Source organism: Rhinatrema bivittatum, chromosome 8, assembly GCF_901001135.1.
Source record: "Rhinatrema bivittatum chromosome 8, aRhiBiv1.1, whole genome shotgun sequence".
Lineage (NCBI taxonomy): Eukaryota > Metazoa > Chordata > Amphibia > Gymnophiona > Rhinatrematidae > Rhinatrema > Rhinatrema bivittatum.
In genome coordinates this window covers 133,890,264-133,912,366 of record NC_042622.1, presented here as the reverse complement: position 1 = coordinate 133,912,366, position 22,103 = coordinate 133,890,264, and the positions used below count along the sequence as shown (strand labels likewise).

Below are 22,103 nucleotides of genomic sequence, written 5' to 3'. Positions count from 1 at the left end.
CTCCAGTTCTCTAGAACAATGGTTCTCAACTTTTTTCCCATCATGACACACCTGACAGACAATGCTCAAATGTGTGACACACTGCTCATTACAATCCATGGTGGAAATAAAAAATAAAGGTCCAGTATTACTATTATTGTTAAGAATAACACAAGGGAAAGATAAGTTACTCCTGGGGGAATTCTGTGCAAACAAATTTTAAATTCTGCATGCAAAAACAAAATTCTGCAAAATTCTGAAAATTTTATATTGGTCAAAATAACACAATTTACATAACAGTCTTTAAGTAATTACATTTTAAATTAATACAGAAAAAAGTTATTACTTAAAGATGCAGAATTTTAAATATTTTGAGCAAAATTTCCCTAGAAATTCACTGTAAGAGTGTCCCTTCCACTCGCTCTCCCTACTACCCTAGCCATTTTGCCCTCTCAGGCCCCAACTCCTCCACCTGCCAGTATCCCTCCCCTCCACCTCCAGGCTCAACCCCTTCCACTCTATCGTCAGTCCCAGAATTTGACCCTGTTCTCGGTACTGCCCCTCACACAGGCTCCCTCTGTCCCTCCCTCCCTTCTCACACACATGCTCCCTCTCTCTAGTACATACCCTCATACAGGCTCCCTCACTCTCTCGCATACACACACACACACACACACATCCCATCATATAGGGTCCCTCTCTCTTGCATACACACACACACAAGCTCCCTTTCTCACTCACATATATATCCTCACACAGGCTACCTATGTCTTTCTCTCACACACCCCTTCACATAGGCTCTCTCACACATACACAATCCCTTTACACAGGCTAGCACCCTCACATACACACGATCCCTTTTTCATACGCACGAGCTCCCAATCTCTCACACACAAACACAGTCCTTCACAATCTCCTCATATAGGCTCCCTCTCTCTGAAACCCACACTCAAGCATCCCCCCCACCCTCTTACCTCCCATGCTCTTTCACCCTTCCCTCTCCCTGTTCTCACCCTCCCCTCTCTCACCCCCTCCCCTCCCCTTTCTCACACCCCTCTCCCTCTCAACTCTCACACACACACACATTTTCTCTCACCGGGGCCTTTATCTTCACTGCAAGTGGAGCACACTCCGTTCGCGGCACACAGGCCTTCCATCTTCACCGTGAGCGGAGCACACTCCATTCGTGGCACACTGGGGCCTTCCATCTTCACCGCGAGCGGAGCACACTCCATTCGCGGCACATGGGGGCCTTCCATTTTCACCACGAATGGCAAGCCGGGCCTTCATCTTCGCAGCGAGCAGAACACGTCGCCTTCATCTTTGCGTGCTCTGTTCGCGGCATGCCAGGGTCTCCTCTGCTATTTTCTGCACAGGGGGGAATTCTACTCAAATTCTGTGCTCTGCAGTAGCACAGAATTCCCCAGGACTAATAAGTACTCTGTCTAAACAGAAATTACATAAATAGTAATCCTCCCATACTAAAACAGCACCAACTTCCAGCATTCAAACAATAACACCCTACCTAAGAAAAGGCAACAGTGAAAATATTACACCAAGCCTTAAAACACCAATACACCTCCTATTAGGAAAACAGAACAAGTCAGGCTGCTATAGAGCCCTGATTGACAATAAATTCTTTAAACACAAAAAGAAACTACACAACAGCAGAATACCTCACCAGTCAAATGTGCCAGACCCTCACCTAACAAAGAATAAAGAGATCATAAAGCATAACTAGAAACATGCAGTCAAAAACTGAACTGGAAACCACAACAAACCAGAGTCTCTGTATGCAGTGCAACAACAGAAAAAGAGAAATCACCAGTTCTCATAAAATAAAGCAAGAAATATAAAATCAATAGCAGTAAAAACATACGAATAAAAAGAACAGATTATTTCAAAACAGCTGATGAATGAAATATCCAATAATTAAAAACTCAAATAAAAAATCTCCAGACACCAATAAAATATTTCAAAACAGCAGACACAAAGAACAAATAATTAAAAATAATAAGGATAAAAAAAATGCTTTGCTCTCCATAACATAACATTTGATATCCAGGTGCTCTGAGATTGTTTTAGTTAGCAGGAAGGGAGTAGTTTGCTTGCAACTTTCTCCTCTTTCTCAGTCACACACAAGCTCTCTTAAACAGGCTCTCATTCATGCACATATATGCATGTTCTTTCTCTCTCTTACAAAGGCTCTTAATCATTTACTCACATATTGTCTTTCTTACACTTACACACACACAGGCTTTCAATCACATACAAACATGCTGTTTCTCTTTCTCTCACTTAGGGGCCGATGCAATACAGTGCGCTCAGATGGGCACACTATTTAACCTGCAGTTGGACGCGGGTTGTGTAGGCGCAATCTAATCCCCTTATACAAATGCATGTTGATGAGGTTATTACTCACCTGAAATTTAAAACAAAAAATGTGTCCAATACGCATCTGAGCACCCCCAAAAGTTTACAGAAAAGCAGAAAATACTACTTTTCTATACATCCTCCGACTTAATATCCTAGTGATGTTAAATTAGAGGAATAGCCTAGTGGTTAGAGCAGTGGATTATGAACAAGGAGACCAGGGTTTGAGTCCTGCTGTCGCTCCTTGTGACCTTAGGCAAGTCACTTTTCCCTTCATTGCCTCAGGTACAAAACTTAGATTGTAATCCCTCTGAGGAAATACCTACAGTACCTGAATGTAAACTGATGTGATATCTCAGATCAAATGTCAGTATATAAAAAAATAAACAAAAAGTTTTTAAAAAGTGCTGGAAGTCAGATTGGGAAAACAGACACTCAATTTACCAATGTCCATTTTTCCGAACCTGTGACTGTGCACTGGTTAGGAAAACAGATGCCAATAAATTCAGCGTCCGTTTTCTTTACTGGCAGATGGCCGTGGACAGCCAGCCTCTCCCGGGTGCACGCTATCAAGGAGGTGCTAGGGGTGTGCAATCAACCCTAGTGCCTCCTTGACAGCGTGACCCCTAATTAGAATATAGCATGGCATCCCCAGGAGGGGTATCTGGGGGTGCATTAGGAAAGTGGGTGCTGAACACTCAATGCCCACTTTGTGCACATTTTAATTGCATCATCCCCCTAGACACAGACTCTCATTCACACATAAGCTCTCTCTCTTTCTCTAACTTACACACAGGCTCTCAATCACATACTCACATGCACTCTCTCACCTACATAGGCTCTCAATCACACACAGACAAACATGCTCTTTCTTTCTCTTACTTATACACACAGGCTCTTAATCATACTACACATGCTGTCTCTCACACATATAGGCTCTCAATCACACACTTACATATATGCTGTATCTCTCATACACAAAGGATGTCAATCACACATAGACACACACAGGCTCCTCAATCACATAGTTACACACATGCTCTCTCTCTCACACACACCACACAGGCTTTCAATCATACACTTACATACATGCTGTCTCAAACACACATGCTCACTCATACTCTCTCTCTCCCCACTTAAGAACAACTGGTGGCAGCAGCAGCAGCAGCCTCCTCTTCCAACCCTTGTGGCCTCAAGAAAGGTGTCTGACGGGGGCTGACATTGTTACTCTTTTTGCTCCAGGCTGATGCTGCCTGCACTTGTAAATTACCATGGTCTCTTCTTCCCTTGTGTGCAGCTGCTAACATCACTTTCTCTTCTGGGCCATGGGGGCAGGAAGAAGAGACCATGCTGCTAGTGCCACCGACTCCAGCTATTCTGCCTTGTCCCTCCCAGGCTATCAGCATTTCAAGCCCGGGCAGAAGAAGAATTTGCATCTCACTGGGGAAAAGGGGAGCAGCTGGACCAATGGGGGACCGGGAAGTGTGGTGATACACTTGTGTGTGCTTGGCGACAAACTGGTGTGTCATGACACACCAGCTGAGAACCGCTGCTCTAGAACCACAAACAAGCCTAGTTTTTAGGATATCCATAATAAATAAGCACAAGATAGATTTGCATGCACTGCATCCATTGTCGATATCTTGAAAACCAACCTGTTTGTGGCTAAGAGCTGGAGTTGCACACCCCTGCCATAAAGAATTTAAATAATTTATCATTATGCATATCTATTTATTAAGTTATCAGTGTTTCTCAATCCAGTCCATGATGTCACCAAACAGGTCTCAAGTACAGGGTAACCTAAATATGCAGTTTAATGTGTTTATTAGACCATTTGTAGGTCATGAATATTTATTGTGGTTAAATACCAGGTTTGTTTTGGATATGAAGAATTAGATTTGAGAACTTGTAAGTTACATTCATGATTGAGATTTTTGAGACCCTTCTAGCTTGTAGAAATTTGTAGAGACAAGAAAATGAAGCTTGACTTCAATCAGCTTACTGATCTTTATCACCTCATGGCACAATTATTGAAATTTCAGTGCCTGGAAGCTCTAGAGATAGCCATGAGTCTTTTAACATTTATAACTGGGACATGTCGCTGGGAATTATTTTCACTTAAAAACATCAACATACAATTAATACAGGGGTAGCCAAATCCAGTCTTCAAGAGCCACAAACAGGCCTAGTTTTCAGGATATCTACAACAATGCACTGCTTCCATTGTATGCAAAATCTCTCTCATGCATATTCATTGTGGATATCCTGAAAACTAGGCCTGTTTGTGGCTCTTGAGGACAGGAATTGGCCATCTTTGTACTAATATCAATCTTAATTATTGTAAATCACCTAAAATATTAAATTATTCAGATCACTGGACTAATTGGACATTTCTAAGTTTATAATTTTAATTGAAGAAAGGAAAATTGGTTCTTACCTGCTAATTTTCATTCCTGTAATACTACAGATCAGTCCAGACAAGTGGGTTTTGCATCCCTACCAGCAGATGGAGGCAGAGAACAAAATCTTTGAGGCACTGCTACATATCTGAGAGTGCTACCTGCAGTCCCTCAGTACTGACATGTACCCAAGCCAATGAGTAGACACCTTCCCCCTTTTCAGGGCAAACAGGTAACTCAGGGTTGGAATACCCTGACCTGGCACCCTCCAAGCTTCCAGAAAAACAAATACTGATAACCAAATAACCCCAAAACATAAACTCATTTACAATGTGTAAATTTCTGCAATTAGTACCAGGATATTCAGTCTTTCAGCAGCAAAAATGAGCTGGGCCTCTGGACTGATCTGTGGAATTACAGGAACAAAAATTAGCAGGTAAGAACCAATTTTCCTTTCCTGTTCATACCCAGATCAGTCCAGACAAGTGGGATGTACCAAAGCACCCCTAAACTGGGTGGGATCCCGAAAGAACCGCATGAACACTGACACCAAAGGATGCATCTTGTTGCGTCTGCAGATCCAAACGGTAATGTTTAGTGAAAGTATGAAGCATTGACCATGCCACCACCTTATATATCTCCTGCAGAGATACCAAAACTGACACTCTGCCCATGAGATCGCATGTGCCCTTGTAGAATGTGCTTGCAAGCCCTCGGAAACCATATGACCCTTACACAAATAAGCAGAGGAAATGGTTTCCTTCAACCAGTAAGAGATCATAGCTTCTGAGGCCTTAGCCCCTTTATGCACACCCCTAACAGCACACAGAGGAAAAATAATCAGTCCAGAGGCCCAGCTCATTTTTGCTGCTGAAAGACTGAAGGGAGGAGGAGGAATAGCCTAGTGGTTAGAGCAGTGGACTATGAACCAGGAGATCAGGGTTCAAGTCCTGCTGTTGCTCCTTGTGACCTTGGGCAAGTCACTTTACCCTCCATTGCCTCAGGTACAAAACTTAGATTGCCCTCTGGGGATAGGGAAATACCTCCAGTACCTGAATGTAAACCGGTGTGATATCTGAGATTGAATGTTGGTATATAAATAAATATGAATGCTGAAAAGTATCCTTATGTTTATGCAACAGGGTCCTGCGCACATCCAAAAGATGCAGCTCCCTCTCTTGTGAAAACTCCCTATACCAGTCTGGAAAAACTGGAAGCTCCACCATCTGGTTCAAATGAAAAGAGGAAACCACCTTCGGTAAAAAAGGAAGGCACCATCTGCAACTTCACCCTGATGGTCTCAAACTGGAGAAATACTATCCCTCGAAGATAAAGCCTGCAGCACCAAAATCTGCCTGGCCGAACATATGGCTACCAGAAAAAAAACAGCCTTCAACATCAGAACCTTCACCGATTCTCCCCTTAAAGAGTCCCAAAGAGCACATGCAGTACCAGGTTGAAGTTTGAATCCAGACACAACTTCCTCACCGGAAGCTGAAAGTGTATGACTCCTATCAGAAATCGCAAAACATCTGGATGGGACCTGTCCCTAAGGCAACCCAAGTTGGAAACCTGAACTCAGAGAGAATTGTAAGCTAGACCCTTTGACAGCCCTTACTGCAAAAAGTTCAAAATGCAGGAGATGCTCACAGATAGGGAATCCAGTTGTTGCTGAAGGCACCTAGCACCAAACACTTTCCAAACCCGGCTTAAACCCTAGAAGTAGAAGGGCATCTAGCCTGGATCAAAGTGGAAATGACTGTCTCCGAATATCCCTTTAAGTACAACTTCCGCCTCTCAAAGCCAAGCCGTGAGACAAACGTGATCCTCCTGATCTGAAAATATGAGACCTTGCCAAAAGAACCCTGGCAGGTGAGCCAACCTGAAAGGACTGTCTAGCGCTAGTCCTACCAGGTTCACGAACCACAGCCGCCGCAGCCACTCCAGTGCCACCAGAACCATCTGCCTTGGATGTGCCTCTACGCGCCACAACATGCAACCAACAAGCGGCCAAGGAGGAAAAACATATAGGAGAATTCCCGTTGGCCACGGGTATGGTACAGCATCCAGCCCTGCTTACCCTGACTTCCCTTCTGCGACTGAAGAATGTCGCCACCTTCATGTTGGCCCTAGTTGCCTTTAGGCCCAACTGAGGATCTCCCCACCCGACACATAGGCAATCCCAGGCCTCCGAGGAAAATTCCCATTTCCCCAGATCTACCTGTTGCCCACTGAGGAAGTCCACTTGCACATTGTTCAACACCACTACGTGAAATGCTTATACCTTCGAGATGATGCTCTGCCCAAGTAAATAACTGCTGAGCCTCCAGAGTCACACCTGACTCTTTGTACCTCCCTGACAAATAATGTAAGCCAATGTTGTCACATTGTCTGAGAAGATTCCATCCAACCCTTGACCAAAGGAAGAAAAGGCCTCCAGGGTATGTGTACTGCCCTTGTCTCCAGGCGATTGGTCGACCAGGCCATCTGTGCTGAAGACCAATGCCCTAGAGCAGACTACCCCTGACACATCACCCCACAACCCTTGAGGCTGGCGTCAGTGAAGACCATTATCCAATCCAGATCCACTCCCTTCTCCAACTTGGGATGGGAGAGCCCCCACGAGAGACTGGATCTGGATTCTCCCAGAAGAAATAAAAGCTGATGATACTCCTCTGACAATGGATTTCATCTGGACAACAGCCCCTTCTGCAAAGGACGCCGGTGAGTCAAGGCCCACGGAATCAAATCCAAAGTGTAAACCAAGGATAATACTCCAAGACCTTCGGTACTGACAGATGGAGCAGATGCTGCACTTGTGCTTGCAACTTCAACACTCTGTCCACGGGCAGAAAGACTCTGTCTTTTTTCTGAGTATCAAATTGCACTCCCAGATATTACAACGATTGGGTCGGCACAGATAACTCTTGGTTGCATTTATCACCCAACCCAGAGAACTCAATCAGAGCATCATTCGCTGTATGGAGCGACTGCACTCCTCCTCTGACTTCTCCAGGAAGAGCCAATCGACCAAATATGGGTGGACCAAAATCCCTTCTCGCTTAAGGCTGACACTTTCATGAAGGAGCGGGGCACCGTGGCTAACCTTAAGGGAAGAATTAGAAACTATAAATGCTGGCCCAGCACCATGAACTGTAGAAACTTCTGATAGTCCCTTCGAATGGAATTATGGATGTAGGCTTCTGTCAAGTCCAATAACACCAAGAACTCTCTTTGCAGCCCGCTGCTACAACTGCGCACAACATCTCCATCCAAAAATGTGGAACCCGCAAGGCTACACCTCTTGCAAATCCAGGATGGGCCGACAGGAGGCCTCCTTTATTTATTTAAAACCTTTTCTATACCGTCGCTAAGTTATATACCATCATAACGGTTTACAAATAGGCACATAGACTAAGGTATGTAAATGTAGGTTATCGTACATTCTAACAGGTGCCAATAAAATTCGGTTACAATTTCATCAATAAAATCAATATTTGAGTAATGTTGGTCTAGTCCAGGTGTATTATTGAGTTACTATCTCTTTGAAGGAGTTAATAAACATGTGGATAAAGGTGAACCAGTAGATATAGTATACTTGGATTTTTAGAAGGCGTTTGACAAAGTTCCTCATGAGAGGCTTCTAGGAAAAGTAAAAAGTCATGGGATAGGTGGTGATGTCCTTTCGTGGATTGCAAACTGGCTAAAAGACAGGAAACAGAGAGTAGGATTAAATGGGCAATTTTCTCAGTGGAAGGGAGTGGACATTGGAGTGCCTCAGGGATCTGTATTGGGACCCTTACTGTTCAATATATTTATAAATGATCTGGAAAGAAATACGACGAGTGAGATAATCAAATTTGCAGATGACACAAAATTGTTCAGAGTAGTTAAATCACAAGCAGATTGTGATAAATTGCAGGAAGACCTTGTGAGACTGGAAAATTGGGCATCCAAATGGCAGATGAAATTTAATGTGGATAAGTGCAAGGTGATGCATATAGGGAAAAATAACCGATGCTATAATTACACGATGTTGGGTTCCATATTAGGTGCTACAACCCAAGAAAGAGATCTAGGTGTCATAGTGGATAACACATTGAAATCGTCGGTTCAGTGTGCTGCGGCAGTCAAAAAAGCAAACAGAATGTTGGGAATTATTAGAAAAGGAATGATGAATAAAACGGAAAATGTCATAATGCCTCTGTATCGCTCCATGGTGAGACCGCACCTTGAATACTGTGTACAATTCTGGTCGCCGCATCTCAAAAAAGATATAATTGCGATGGAGAAGGTACAGAGAAGGGCTACCAAAATGATAAGGGGAATGGAACAACTCCCCTATGAGGAAAGACTAAAGAGGTTAGGACTTTTTAGCTTGGAGAAGAGACGACTGAGGGGGGATATGATAGAGGTGTTTAAAATCATGAGAGGTCTAGAACGGGTAGATGTGAATCGGTTATTTACTCTTTCGGATAGTAGAAAGACTAGGGGACACTCCATGAAGTTAGCATGGGGCACATTTAAAACTAATCGGAGAAAGTTCTTTATTACTCAACGCACAATTAAACTCTGGAATTTGTTGCCAGAGAATGTGGTTCGTGCAGTTAGTATAGCTGTGTTTAAAAAAGGATTGGATAAGTTCTTGGAGGAGAAGTCCATTACCTGCTATTAAGTTCACTTAGAGAATAGCCACTGCCATTAGCAATGGTTACATGGAATAGACTTAGTTTTTGGGTACTTGCCAGGTTCTTATGGCCTGGATTGGCCACTGTTGGAAACAGGATGCTGGGCTTGATGGACCCTTGGTCTGACCCAGTATGGCATTTTCTTATGTTCTTACTTCTTAGATGTAGGATTGAATAAATTCATTCTCATCTGCGTTTCCCTGTACTTTCATTCTCTACCCTCTAGACTCTTTAGTGAAGGCTTTTTTAAACAGCCATGTTTTAAAATTTTTCTTAAAAGTTTTTGGAGCCACAAAATAAATGGAGTACCTCCACTGTCCCTGTTCGACCAACGGGACCAGAACTATGGTGTCCAACATATCTAACCTTTGCATAGTCCCCTCTGCTTTGAGACACACATTGGGACTCTAGACAGGCCTCCCTGTCAGAACACAAAATTCTAACGCATAATCGTCTCTTACCACTGCTAGAATCCATTGATCTGTGGTAATTCCAGCCCATGCCCCATAAAAGCAGAACAACCTGCCCACTTCTGGCTCCACAGAGGAAACGACGCAACTGGCCTAATTTTGTTGACTTTCTGCCTCCGGTCCCCTGAACGGCACTGGCTCTGGCAGAACTGCAGATCCCTTGAAAGGAGCACCTTGCAGGTTCCACATTTTCAGATGGAGACGTTGCCTGCCCAGAGTCTGCTTCGACCTACAGAAGGCACTCTTGCCTGAACAGAACCGTCTCACATCTTGAAAACAGGACTGGAGAGGGAAACATCCTTGCCGCCCCTCTTAACTTCATGCAATTTATTTTTCTTTTGACTCTCCCAAAGTATTCTGGACCCAGCACAATTAGGCTCTCTGCATCATAGTGCTACAAATCACCACCCTCAGGCTCAAGGCAGAAACTTCAAACATTCGCTTCAAGTGAATCTGCAATTTATGGTCCTAAACAACCTCCAGAGTTGCAGATCCTGCCACTGGAATCATTGTCTTCTTAGTAATGGTGGACACAGCTGCATCCACCTTAGGAAGCCGCAGGAGATCCAGCATCTCTTCTTCAACGGGTACATTTTCACCATTGCGAGCATGACCATCAAGTCTGCTTCCTGGAAGTCCCCGTCCCGGTTTACCAGATTACAGAACTTTTTAGACAGAGGAAAGGCACTAGGACCCTAAGCCGGCCATCCAGGAATGGGTCCAGCTCTCCCTTATCAGACTCCCCCAGGGCTACCTTAATCCCCATTTCCTCCAGAACCTGGAGAATAAGAGGGCACAACTCCTTCTTAATGAACAGACAGACCACTATGGGGACATCCCCCTCTGTTACCAGGAACTCAACTGCAGCAGGATCATCCTTATTCCCACCAGGATTAGCATGCAGATCTGCGTCGACACCCACATCCGGGTCCACTACCCAAGGATCTGCAGGGACCCCATGCCTATCATCTGAGTCATCTCGGCCTCAGCGTGACCAAGACCCAGATGCCTCAGCAGGACTCCAGAGCCACCAGAAGGTCCCACTCTCAGCCACTCGACCGATCGTGAGGAGATCTTCTCATAGGAATGTTTCCCCCCACCCCCTTTCATGCCAGAAAGGCTTTATGCAGGAGGAGGACAAACTCCAGATAAAACTCCTCCGGAATTTCAGCACCCTGATCAGGCAGATGAAAACCAGATTCCCCCTCTTCATCCTGAAACTCTGCAGCCACATGCTCCACAGGCAAGAACGGGGGAGGAGAATCTCCAGCCTCCCTATGGGGCGCAGAACCGTTGACTGCGGTACTCTGCCGGTCCGGCCAACCAATTCGATCCCCCTGGGACCACAGCTGCAGCCCCCAACGCCTTAGAGGCCCTCCTTTCACCCGCTACGCCCAAAGAGGTTCCTTCCTTCCCTGTCACACAACCAGTGCTAAGGGAGCGTGCATTGAACTGTGCCGCCCAAAGGCTGCAGACCCTGCATGCCGTCATGCGTGGTTTTGGCGCCATTCCCCCCCACAGCACCAATCACTGCAGGGAAACAAAAATATCAGCTGGATTGTGCCACTGAAAACAACTGGGCCACACATGTGGTCGGCAACAAGAGCCGTGCCGCTCTGAACAGAAAGCGAGACAGCTCCTCCCACCCTGGGATCCCCTGATGGAACACAGGAAATATGGACTAACCATTCACTTCCCATAAGCGGTGCAGACAGCCCCCGCTGCCGCAAGCGCCTCACCGCCAATCTGCCTCGACTGAAGTGATGTGCAGAAAAACTAGGCTGCACCCGCGAGAGCTGCACTGTGCCCCAGCCAAACCAAGCTGCGTGCAGAAATAACTCCTTCAGTCTCCCCGGATCCCCTGGAGCAAAGGAACAACCGCATGGCACTCACTCTTCAATCCTGCGGGTGCTGACCCACTCCCGCAGTCAAAGGCGCCCCAACCGCCGAGTCCTGACTGCAGTTCCTGCACTGTCAAATTAAACTTTTCTTTTTCTTTTTTATCAAAAACTTAATACAAAGAGGAACAGCAATAAAGGGTACTTCACTTCAGGGACTGGCAGCTCGCAGGCGGAGACTTCAGAGGTTGCAAGGGAGCCAGTCCCCTGGCTATCAGGACCTCCAGACAGCAGCGGGCTAAATCAGCAAAGATCCCAAAACCCCGGTCGCCTGGCTTCACCTGAGGAATGGTCCATAAAGGAGCCTAACACCTTAGGGAGCCTCCAAAACCAAAATTTCTAGTCTCTCTAACTTCTATTTTTTTTAGTCAGACTGCAGGGTTGAATGTCTACCATCTGCTGGACACAGAGAAATACTGAGGGACTGCAGGTAGCAATCTCGGATATGTAGCAGTGCCTCAAAGTTTTTGTTCTCTGCCTCCATCTGCTGGTAGAGATGCAAAACCCACTTGTCTGGACTGTTCTGGGTATGAACAGGAAAGCACATTTCCTTTCACTGCAGTGAACAGAAGACAGTTGTATGTGTTTGAACTACAACACTTTTTTACAGATTCAAAGTGCTATGTTAACAACTTTCCAGGGCTATGGCAGAATGCTTACAGTTGAAGACAGTCTTGTTTGGTTCATGTTAATGACAGCCCTGATAAAAATGTTTCACATAACTTACACCACAAACTTGTCCCTCTCACAAAAAATCCTATAATTTAGTTGAAGGAAATATCCAAAGAGGGTAAGTTTCAGAAGGATTTTATAAGGATAAACACGTTTATCAGCATAAAATAGGGTTTTGAAAATTGCCCAGCCTTACTGCGGGTAAAAGGGATGTTCTTAGTGGCAGGGAGATTGAAAGGATGCAAAGAGATATGATTTTTACATCTCCATATGTACAGTACTTTTCCCAGCAGACCCAACCCGCACAATGAAGTGGCAAGGAGTTTCCCTTTGAAAATTGCCCCAAAATCCAAAATTCCAACTGTATGAATAATGGCCTCTATTAGGAAACATTCCTGAACCATGTAAATGACTACATATTTTCTGTGGCATTTTTTTTTATGCTGCCAAAAGATATTCAGGGATGCACTTTTGTGCATCCCTAAATATCTTCAAATTTCACAGACTACAGGACTTTGGATCTATGAACAGGCAAATGCTGAGCACAAATTTTGTTAAATGCTGCTTTGGAGCCTCCAATTAATGCTTTGTTACTTATCAAAATGATTATATTTATCTTCATGTAATATCTATATAAAACCTATTTGCTCTTAAATTTTTGTTCAAGGGGAGGTGACACAAATTATTTTTTTATTCTATGTGCCTTAACTATCATCTAAACAGGAAAATTAGTTCCTACCTGTTAATTTTCGTTCCTGTAATACCACGGATCAGTCCAGACCATGGGTTGAGCCTCCTTTCCAGCAGGTGGAGACAAACCAAAACTGAAAGGGTATCCTATATGAGGACAGAGCCTACCCTGTAGCCCAGAGCTTTCCAAACTTTTCATGTTGGTGACACACTTTTTAGACAAACATAATTTCGGGACACAGTAATTCAGTCTACTAGCAAACCAGAGGTTAAAGGTTAAACGAACGAAACATATTTCGACAATTTATGTATGTTTCCTTAAATATATACATAAATAAAATGTTTCACGACACAACCTATCTCATGAAAACCTTAAATTTATATTAAAAATATATATTCCAAGATTCATGTTATTGTTATAATTTATGAGAAACAATAATAAAACAAATTGTCTGTCCCCCACACACTCATCTCTCTCCTCCCCCCAGCACATGTCTGGCCCCCACACACTCATATCTCTCCCCCTCAAGCACATGTCTGTCCCCCCAGCACATTTGCCCCCCACTCACTCATCTCTCTCCCCCCAGCACATGTCTGGCCCCCACACTCATGTACCTCGTCTTTTTGATTGTTGCCAGTTAAGTGCTTCACTCCCTTCCATGATCACCAGACACTGCTGCTTGCAGTCAGTACTCCTCATGGCCAGGCCTCATCGGCGGCAGCAGCCAATGCAAGGATGGCTGGGCTCGTTCCACCCACCAAGCCCCCCAAAAAAACGCGATTGACAGCAAAAATCACCCAATAATAAGCAACCCATAAACTGAAAAAAAAAAGTGAATCTCTAGAAAAAAAAAAAGCCCAAACTTGCGTCAGAGTTGACCGGGCTTGCGCGACACACCTGCACACTGCAGGCGACACACTAACGTGTCCCGACACACAGTTTGGAAAGCTCTGCTGTAGCCCTTCAGTAAAACCATTGTCAAAGCAGAGAAGATAAACACCATGGAACAAGCAAGTAACAGAAGAACTCAAGCAAACCACAAGAGAACTCTGAACAAGGAACAGCAGGGAATAAATGAATGAATGAATGAACTCCGTGCATGGACACTCTTGCATAAATGCCCACCATCATCACATGGATGCTTCCGGTGCCTCCAATGAGGAAATACATAGCATAAGGATCTTCGAGTGGACAGGATGATAGAAAGGGAAGGGCATCTAGACTGATCTGTGATACTACAGGAATGAAAATTAACAGGTAAGAACTAATTTTCTTTTCCCTGTATGTATCCGGATCAGTCCAGACCAAGGGATATACCAAAGCTTCCCTAGACAGGGTGGGACATTGACAGGCCTGCTCGAAGTACCTGCCACCCAAAAGAACCAAAAACTGGCACGTGAACATCAAGGCGGTAATGTCAAACAAATGTATGCAGAGACTTCCAGGTAGCTGCCCTACGTATCTCCTGCGGGAAGATCGACTGACTTTCCGCCCAGGAGGCCGCCTGAGAACGCAAGGAATGGGCCTTAAGGCCCTCCGGGACCGGGCGTCCCTGACAGATATAAGCCGATGATATTGCTTGCTTCAGCCAACGAGATATCATAGTCTTAGAGGCCTGGTTGCCCCAGTTGGGGCCACTCCATAAGACAAAGAGGCAATCCGACACTCGGAGTTCATTAGTTACCTCCAGGTAACGCATGAGAATGCATTTCACATCCAGAAGGTGTAGGTCATCCCTGCCAGGGCTTGCAATGTCCGCAGAAGAGAAAACAGGGAGCTCGACCGACTAACTGACATGAAAAGAAGACACGACCTTCAGTAAGAATGATGGGACCGTCTTGAGGGAGACCCCGGAATCCGAAAAACGTAAGAAAAGCTCGCGGCAAGACAACGCTTGGATCTCAGACACTCGTCTGGCGGAGTAAATAGAAACCAGAAATACCGTCTTGAGCGTCAAATCCTTGAGAGTGGAATGGTGAAGAGGCTCAAAGGGAGCCCGACAGAGCGCCTGAAGGACCAAGTTCAAACTCCACGAGGGACAAGTAGGACGCAACAGTGGCTTCAAGTGTTTGACGCCTTTGAGGAAACGGATAATATCTGGGTGAGACGCAAACACGTGGCCATCGAGGTTTCCCAAAGAGAACCGAGGGCAGACACCTGAACACGGAGCGAGCCAAAGGAAAGACCCTTAGAGAGACCTCGCTGGAGGAACGAGAGGACGAGGAGACTGGGGCCGAATGCGTCGTAACGCCTGCTTCCACGTAGGCCAGCTCGAAAACCTTCTAGAACTGGACATAGGCAAAGGAAGGAGAAGTTTTGCGGGCCCGCAAAATAGTGGAGATGACGTCCTCAGCATATCTACGCCGCCTTAGCCTTCGCCGTTCAAAAGCCAAGCCGCAAGACAGAAGCGATCTGCCTGGTTGAAAAATACAGGACCTTGACTGAGAAGGTGCTGAAGATGGCCTAGGTGAAGAGGACCGTCCGACACCAGGTTGACTAGATTCGCGAACCACAGTCTGCGTGGCCACTCGGGAGCTACGAGAATGACCGTGAAGCTCTATGCGTCTGAGCACTTTTCCCTATGAGGGGCCATGGAGGGAACACGTACAGCAGGACGTTGCTCGGCCATGGAAGGGCCAGGGCATCCACCCCTTCCGAGCAGTGTTCCCACCAGCAGCTGAAGAACCGGGGAGCCTTGGTGATGTTCAGAGTTGCCATCAAGACCAGGTGCGGAGGACCCCACCTGTCGATAATGAGGTACATGGCGTCGGACAGCTCCCACTCGCCTGGGTCCAGGCGCTGACAACTTAAGAAGCCGGCTTGAACTTTGTCATTGCCTGCTATGTGGGAGGCAGTCCAGGTGCCGTTCCGCCCACTCGAGAAGGCGACTTGCTTCGAGGGCCACTAGTCGACTTCTGGTGCCCCCTTGGCGATTGATGTACGCCATGGTGGTAGAATTGTCCAAGAGCACCTGGACCGCCCGTCGCCAAAGTAGAGGGAGAAAGTCCTTGAGTGTTAGATGAACCGCCCGGGTCTCCAGGCGGTTGATGTGCCAGAGAGACTGGGCTGGGAACCAGTGCCCCTGCGTGGTCTGAGACTGGCAAACCGCTCCCCAGCCGGACAGGCTGGCATCCGTCGTGACTACCATCCACTGCGGGAACCGAAGGGACATTCCACGGAGGAGATGCTTGAGAGAAAGCCACCATTGTAATTCGCTGATGGTAGAGTCTGAAAGCGGGAGCTGCATCTGAAACTGCTCTGATACCGGCTGCCAATGAGCCAGCAAGGCTCTCTGTAACGGTCGCATATGTGCAAACGCCCAGGTCGATCATGGAAGCCATGGTCCCCAGGATCTGCAGATAATCCCACGCCATAGGGAGAGGAAGCCCTGGAGCTGATCCATCAACTTGAAAGCTCTCAAGTCCAGGAGAAAGACCTTGCCGACGCGGGTATCAAAGCGAGCCCCCAGGAGCTCCAAGACCTGAGACGGATGGAGATTGCTCTTGGAGAAGTTGACTATCCAACCTAGGGACGAGAGGAGAGCGAGTACGCGGTCCACTGCCCGGCGGCACAGGGTCTCTGACTTGGCCCGGATTAACCAATCGTCCAAGTATGGGTGGACCAGGACACCGTCCTTCCGGAGGGCTGCTGCCACCACCACCTTGGTAAACGTGCATGGTGCCGTGGCAAGACCGAAGGGCAGGGCCCTGAACTGGCTGACCCAAGATACGGAATCGGAGGAACCTCTGATGTTCGGGACGGATCGGTATATATAGGTAGGCATCCGTCAGATCGAGTGAGGCCAAGAACTCTCTGGGATGTACAGCCGCTATCACCGCCTGAAGGGTTTCCATCCGGAAATGGGGCACTTTGAGGGCCTGGTTCACCCTCTTGAGATCCTGCACCCTGAGATCATAGAGAGCATCAGCCCCATAGACAATCGCGCCTTCCAGCCTTTCTGCCTGTTCTGTCTCTGCAGACAGGAGGTCCTGGGTGCTGAGTAATTGTTGAACCCACCTGAGGCTTGCCCGCTGCACGAGACTGCTACAAACTGTGAAGACCGAACCCTGAGCTCCACCAGGACTGCAGGAATGAGGGGTTCTAACTCCTCCCTCTGGAACAGACGTACCACCTGAGGGTCATCACCCTCCAAAGAAGCCTGTTTCCCTTGCTCCTCATCCATGCCCCCCCCACGGGAGGAGGAGGAAAGGCTCCAGCACCTGCAGCTGCACTGCCCGGCACGTCCGGAGCGGCAGACCCTCCTGAAACCACCGTGCCTTTTAACTTCGCGACCCTTAGAGACGCAGGAACATCGGCACGCTTGGCTACCTTGGGGGGGCAGTCCCTGCGTAGGTCTGACTGGCAAGGCACCACCTTGCAGAGACCTGGGAGCCAAGAAGGCTTTATGCATAAGGAGGACAAAATCTAAAGAAAAGGAAACAGAATCAACATCCTGATCTGGAAAAGCAGGGTCCTCCTGTAAAAAAAAACCTGATCCTGAGTTGCATTCTCATCAGGAGTTGCAGGGACTGGATACAATGTTGGAGGAAGCTCCCCCCCCCCCCAGCCCTTGCCTGAGCTGCATGACATGTGCTTAAGACATGTGCTTGCTTAAGATGGCTGCCATCCCTGCACTGAAGGATGGTATTGGTTAATATCACATAAAATATCTAATGCATAATCGTCACGGGTATGCAAGATCAATCCTCAGACTTCTGCATTGAACGCTGTAAGTTAAACTGTTTGTAAATTTATTGATCATTTCCCAGGCTTGATAACATACATGGTTTAATCACAAATATTCCTGTTTATAAAAGTAGATCTCAAATGTATTAAGTAGTTTTTTGGTTTCAGTTACTGTTAAATGTACTAAGTTGTTGTATATGTAAACCGGAGTGAAGGCATCTAGTTATACTTCGGTATAAAAAAAACCCTTAAATAAATAAATAAATAAATAAATAAATAAACAAACAAACAAACAAACAAACAAATAAATAAAAGACCAAGTCTGAGCTCCTGCGGAGCCTGACATTTTTGAGCCCCATGAGGCTTGGCTGTTGCTGCAGACCCTGAAAAAAAAAAAGAGCTGCCCACTCCCCCTGGAAGGCACCTCGAGCAAATTCCAGTCCGAGAAAACCGCGCGGCCAATTCCTCACATGCTATACATCTGGATGGCCGCGGCATGGTGGGGGGAAAAAACGGCTCACAAAATACGAAATTGGCCAAAAACGCAGCGATTCAGGTGGGCAGGGGTCCTGGATTGCAGCTGACCAAAAAAGAACATTTTTTTTTTTTTACACAGTGCTTAGACACACACGGGTGAAGAGAGGGACTGGACCACCAGTAATCATTTCCCCGACTGCTTACCTTGCTGGAGCCTGCAATGAAAAGCGTGGGTAAGCTGTGCCTCCGATGGTCTTTTTTTTTTTTTTTTTCAAAGAAACGAGCAGAGGAATGGGAGCCTTTCTGCTAAAAGTCCTGAGGCAGACGCAAAAAGGGGGAGTGACTGGACCACCAGTATCAGCCTGTTAAGCCAGGCAAGTGGTCACCGGGAAGAGGGGTCCCAGGCTGAGTACTCAAAGGGAAAATCCCCCCTGGGACCCTGTAAGAGCTGTGAGACAGAGCTGTCTCACATAGACAAGAAGTTTGATTTCCCTCAAATTCTTTTTTTATTTTTAAACATATAGAAATTAATCAATACTTGCTTGATCCTGGAAACAATCAGAAGAAGAAAGAAAGAAATCACCACAGTGTAGAAAACAGAGAAAGCTAGGGAGCTGCAGGTTCAACTGCCTGCCTCTAGGGGGGGTTCGGGGTCAGGGTCCGGTAGGGGAGAGTGTGGGAGGCTCAAATCGAGGGGGAGGGGTCATCGGGACCTCGGAGGAACCTCCCCCCCCCCCCCAGTAGGCAACATGAACAGAGCCCCTCCTGCGAAAACCTGACTGAGGAATCCCCGCAGGATAAACACATCAGAGATCGTGGCATGGCTGCTGGGTGGGGGAGGGGCAGCACTAAGATAAGCTGAGCTGCCGGTGCTGAAGGAGCGGAGGCACAGAATGAACTGTGCACGCTCTCAATTCACTCTCTCAAGCTACAAAAGTAAGTAAGGCAGGAGCCTTCTGTTAATGTTATCAGGGACTCCTTTAGGTAAAATCACCTTTTATTTACTCTTTGTTTTTTTGTTTTTACAAAGGTCCCTGTCAGCAGCTACAAAAACATGGATCCCAATGAAGGGAGAGCAGTACAGAAGAGGAGAGAGGAAGCTGAACAGAGGGAGTGACTGGCACCACCAATTTTCACCCCTGCAGCCGAGGATCACCGGGAAAAGGGAGCCTAGGCTATATAAAACAAGGGCCCAAGCCCCCCTAGGCCCCCGCAAGATTGAGGAGACAGGGACTGTCTCCTGTGAAGGATCCACAGAGTTCACACTTTTTTTTTTTTTAAAACAATAACTCAGAAATACTTGCTTAATCCAAACACGATAGACACACAGAAGAAAAAAAAAAAAAAAAACGCCCAGAAGGGACAAGTAGAAGTTAACAGGGAACCACAGGGTGAGCTGTTCCACCTGCTGGAGACAGACAAATACTGAAGGGTTACAGGGTAAGCTCTGTCCTCATATAGGACACCCTTTCAGTTTTGGTCTGTCTCCACCTGCTGGAAAGGAGGCTCAACCTATGGTCTGAACTGATCCGGGTACGTACAGGGAATGGATGTTAGTATTTTTCTGGCATTTCCCATATGCTGCTATTCTTTTTTCATATTTAAATATTTCTTTTTCATCTCTGTTCTACACCATTTTCCACCTCAGACAGCATCTCTTCATGACTCAAGTACTGTTCCCAGTCCAGTGGTTGGAAGGAAATCTCCTCTGATACAAATCCCCAGTGCCTCTGTTTGGTTAACTGGGTCACTCCATTAGTGGCAGATGTCTTCCCACCCTCACAGTATTTATCATGTCACCTCTGTGTCGTGCCTAAACTCTGTCTGCCCTTCAGACTCACAACTTATGTTTATGGGGTACTGTCTATCAGGAAACATTTGCTCAGCTGTGCATTATTGTAAAAGTAATTAAAGAAAAAGGAAAATAAGTCTATAAACTCGCACATGTTCAGCAAATACAACCAATGCTTTCTGTTCTATTGCCAGTTCAACAATGAATGTTGAGGTTTTTGCAGAATCCCAGATGTCTCCTTCATTTCCAGTGTAAAAGAAGAGTGGGCCAATTGTTTTATTCCAGTATTGATCTGTAAAAAAAAAAGCATAATGTTAAAATACGTAGCAGCCTAAAATTTAAAAAATAGATATTTGCATAGGAGATGAAGAATGAGGAAAACAAGCAGTATATTAAAACAAAAGGTAAGAGCACATGCATTTAACAAATTACAAGCTAATTAATGTAGTTTACAGGGAATTTTAAATGCAATAAGTCCGATTTTTTTAACTATTTTATTTTTCAGTTATTTTTGCAAAACAGGGAAAGAGAAAAATCTACAAGACTTGGTATTTTTATATACTGCATATAACGTCTGATGCTGAATTTGGGCTTTCATAATTGTTTCCATAATAGCAGCCTGTGATGTCATAAATATAGGAGTGAATTTAGTGCCCTATCAAATCACAAGGGGATGCTGGGCAGTGAATGAAAATACTCTAATTCAAACACAGATATCTCCAGTAGGAACCAGAATCATACTGTGATCTTGTCTAATTTTACTGTGCTTTTCCAACTATGTCTGGTACTGCTGTAGAAATGATAAGTAGTAGTAGTCTCTATGGGGCTAATTTTCAAAGGGATTTCCATGCGTAAAGAAGTGTTTACCTGCAGAAAAACATAGTTGTTTGAATGTTGCACACACACCCCTCTAGTGCAGGAAAAAATACGTGTACTGTCTATAGCATGCCCATGGTGGAAAAGAGCAGTGCTGGAGGCCGGGGCTGTCCCATCAAAGTACACATAGGCCTGGATTTTCTAAGGTCGCTGCTGGCTTTTGCACCCAAAAGCGCCATCGTAAAAAGTGGTGCTATTGGGCGCGAAACTAGCAGCGAAAAGGGCCCTTACCTTTTCGCTGTCAGCGACGTCTTCGTGGCATCCGCCCCGGTGCCGCCCCAACTCCTCCCCTTCCGGTGCGGAGCCGGAAGGGGAGGAGTCTTCGTGGCATTGGGGCGGGTCTTCGTGGCATCCGCCCCCAGAACCCGCCCCAATCTTTTTCGCATGCGATCCCTTTTGAAAATGACCCCCATAGTTTATTTTTAACTTCCTGTGTGTAGTGCCAGGCAGGGAGTTTGCACCTGTGGGCCAAGCCAGGAACGGAATTTTCAAAGGAAAACTTCCCAGGGATTTGCCCTTTGAAAACTAGCTGGCAGGCCTGCTGATAAAAAATACCCCTGGGTCTGCAAGCTACACAGAGAGCTGAAAATAGCCCTCTCTCAAAGGCAATTTTCAAACTGCCTGCATTGTTGCATATCCTAATTTTCAAAACGAAAATACACATGTACTCTCACTATGAAACTTACCGCGGGTGCAAAGTACCCACAGACATTTGCAACTGCTTCCTTTGCAAGTACTTTTCTCATAGAAAGTAATGTGCATAGATACAAAAATACACACATTATTTTTCTTCTCCAATCTCGGCATGCCCCAAGAACAACACCTACTGATGTGGAACCCCTTGCATACTTGTAGCCAGCTTAAGGGTAAGCAATTTCCAAACAGACCTTTTACACATTGGGGTAGATTTTTTTAAAAAGCGCGATCGCGTACTTTTGTTCGCGCAGCAGGTGCAAACAAAAGTACGCAGGATTTTATAAGATACGCGCAGCCTGCCTCCGTTCCCTCCGAGGCTGCTCCGAGGGAACTTCCTTTCACCCTCCCCTTACCTTCCCCTCCCTTCCCCTACCTAACCCAACCCCCCGGCCCTATCTAAACCCCC

The 22,103-nt window shown here is 46.1% G+C and overlaps 1 protein-coding gene across 8 annotated transcripts in view; it reads right to left on the bottom strand.

Annotated features, from left to right (window-relative positions):
• Nucleotides 1-22,103, bottom strand: part of DPP7 (dipeptidyl peptidase 7) — a 213,262-nt gene that overhangs the window by 178,447 nt on the left and 12,712 nt on the right. For all 8 annotated transcript variants that reach the window (XR_003858160.1, XR_003858161.1, XM_029612202.1 and 5 more), the window contains exon 3: nt 20,278-20,417. Coding sequence is in view for 6 of the 8 variants with exons in the window: in XM_029612202.1 (XP_029468062.1) it covers nt 20,278-20,417 (140 nt within the window). In the remaining 2 variants the exon portion in view is untranslated. The remainder of the gene's footprint in view (nt 1-20,277; nt 20,418-22,103) is intronic.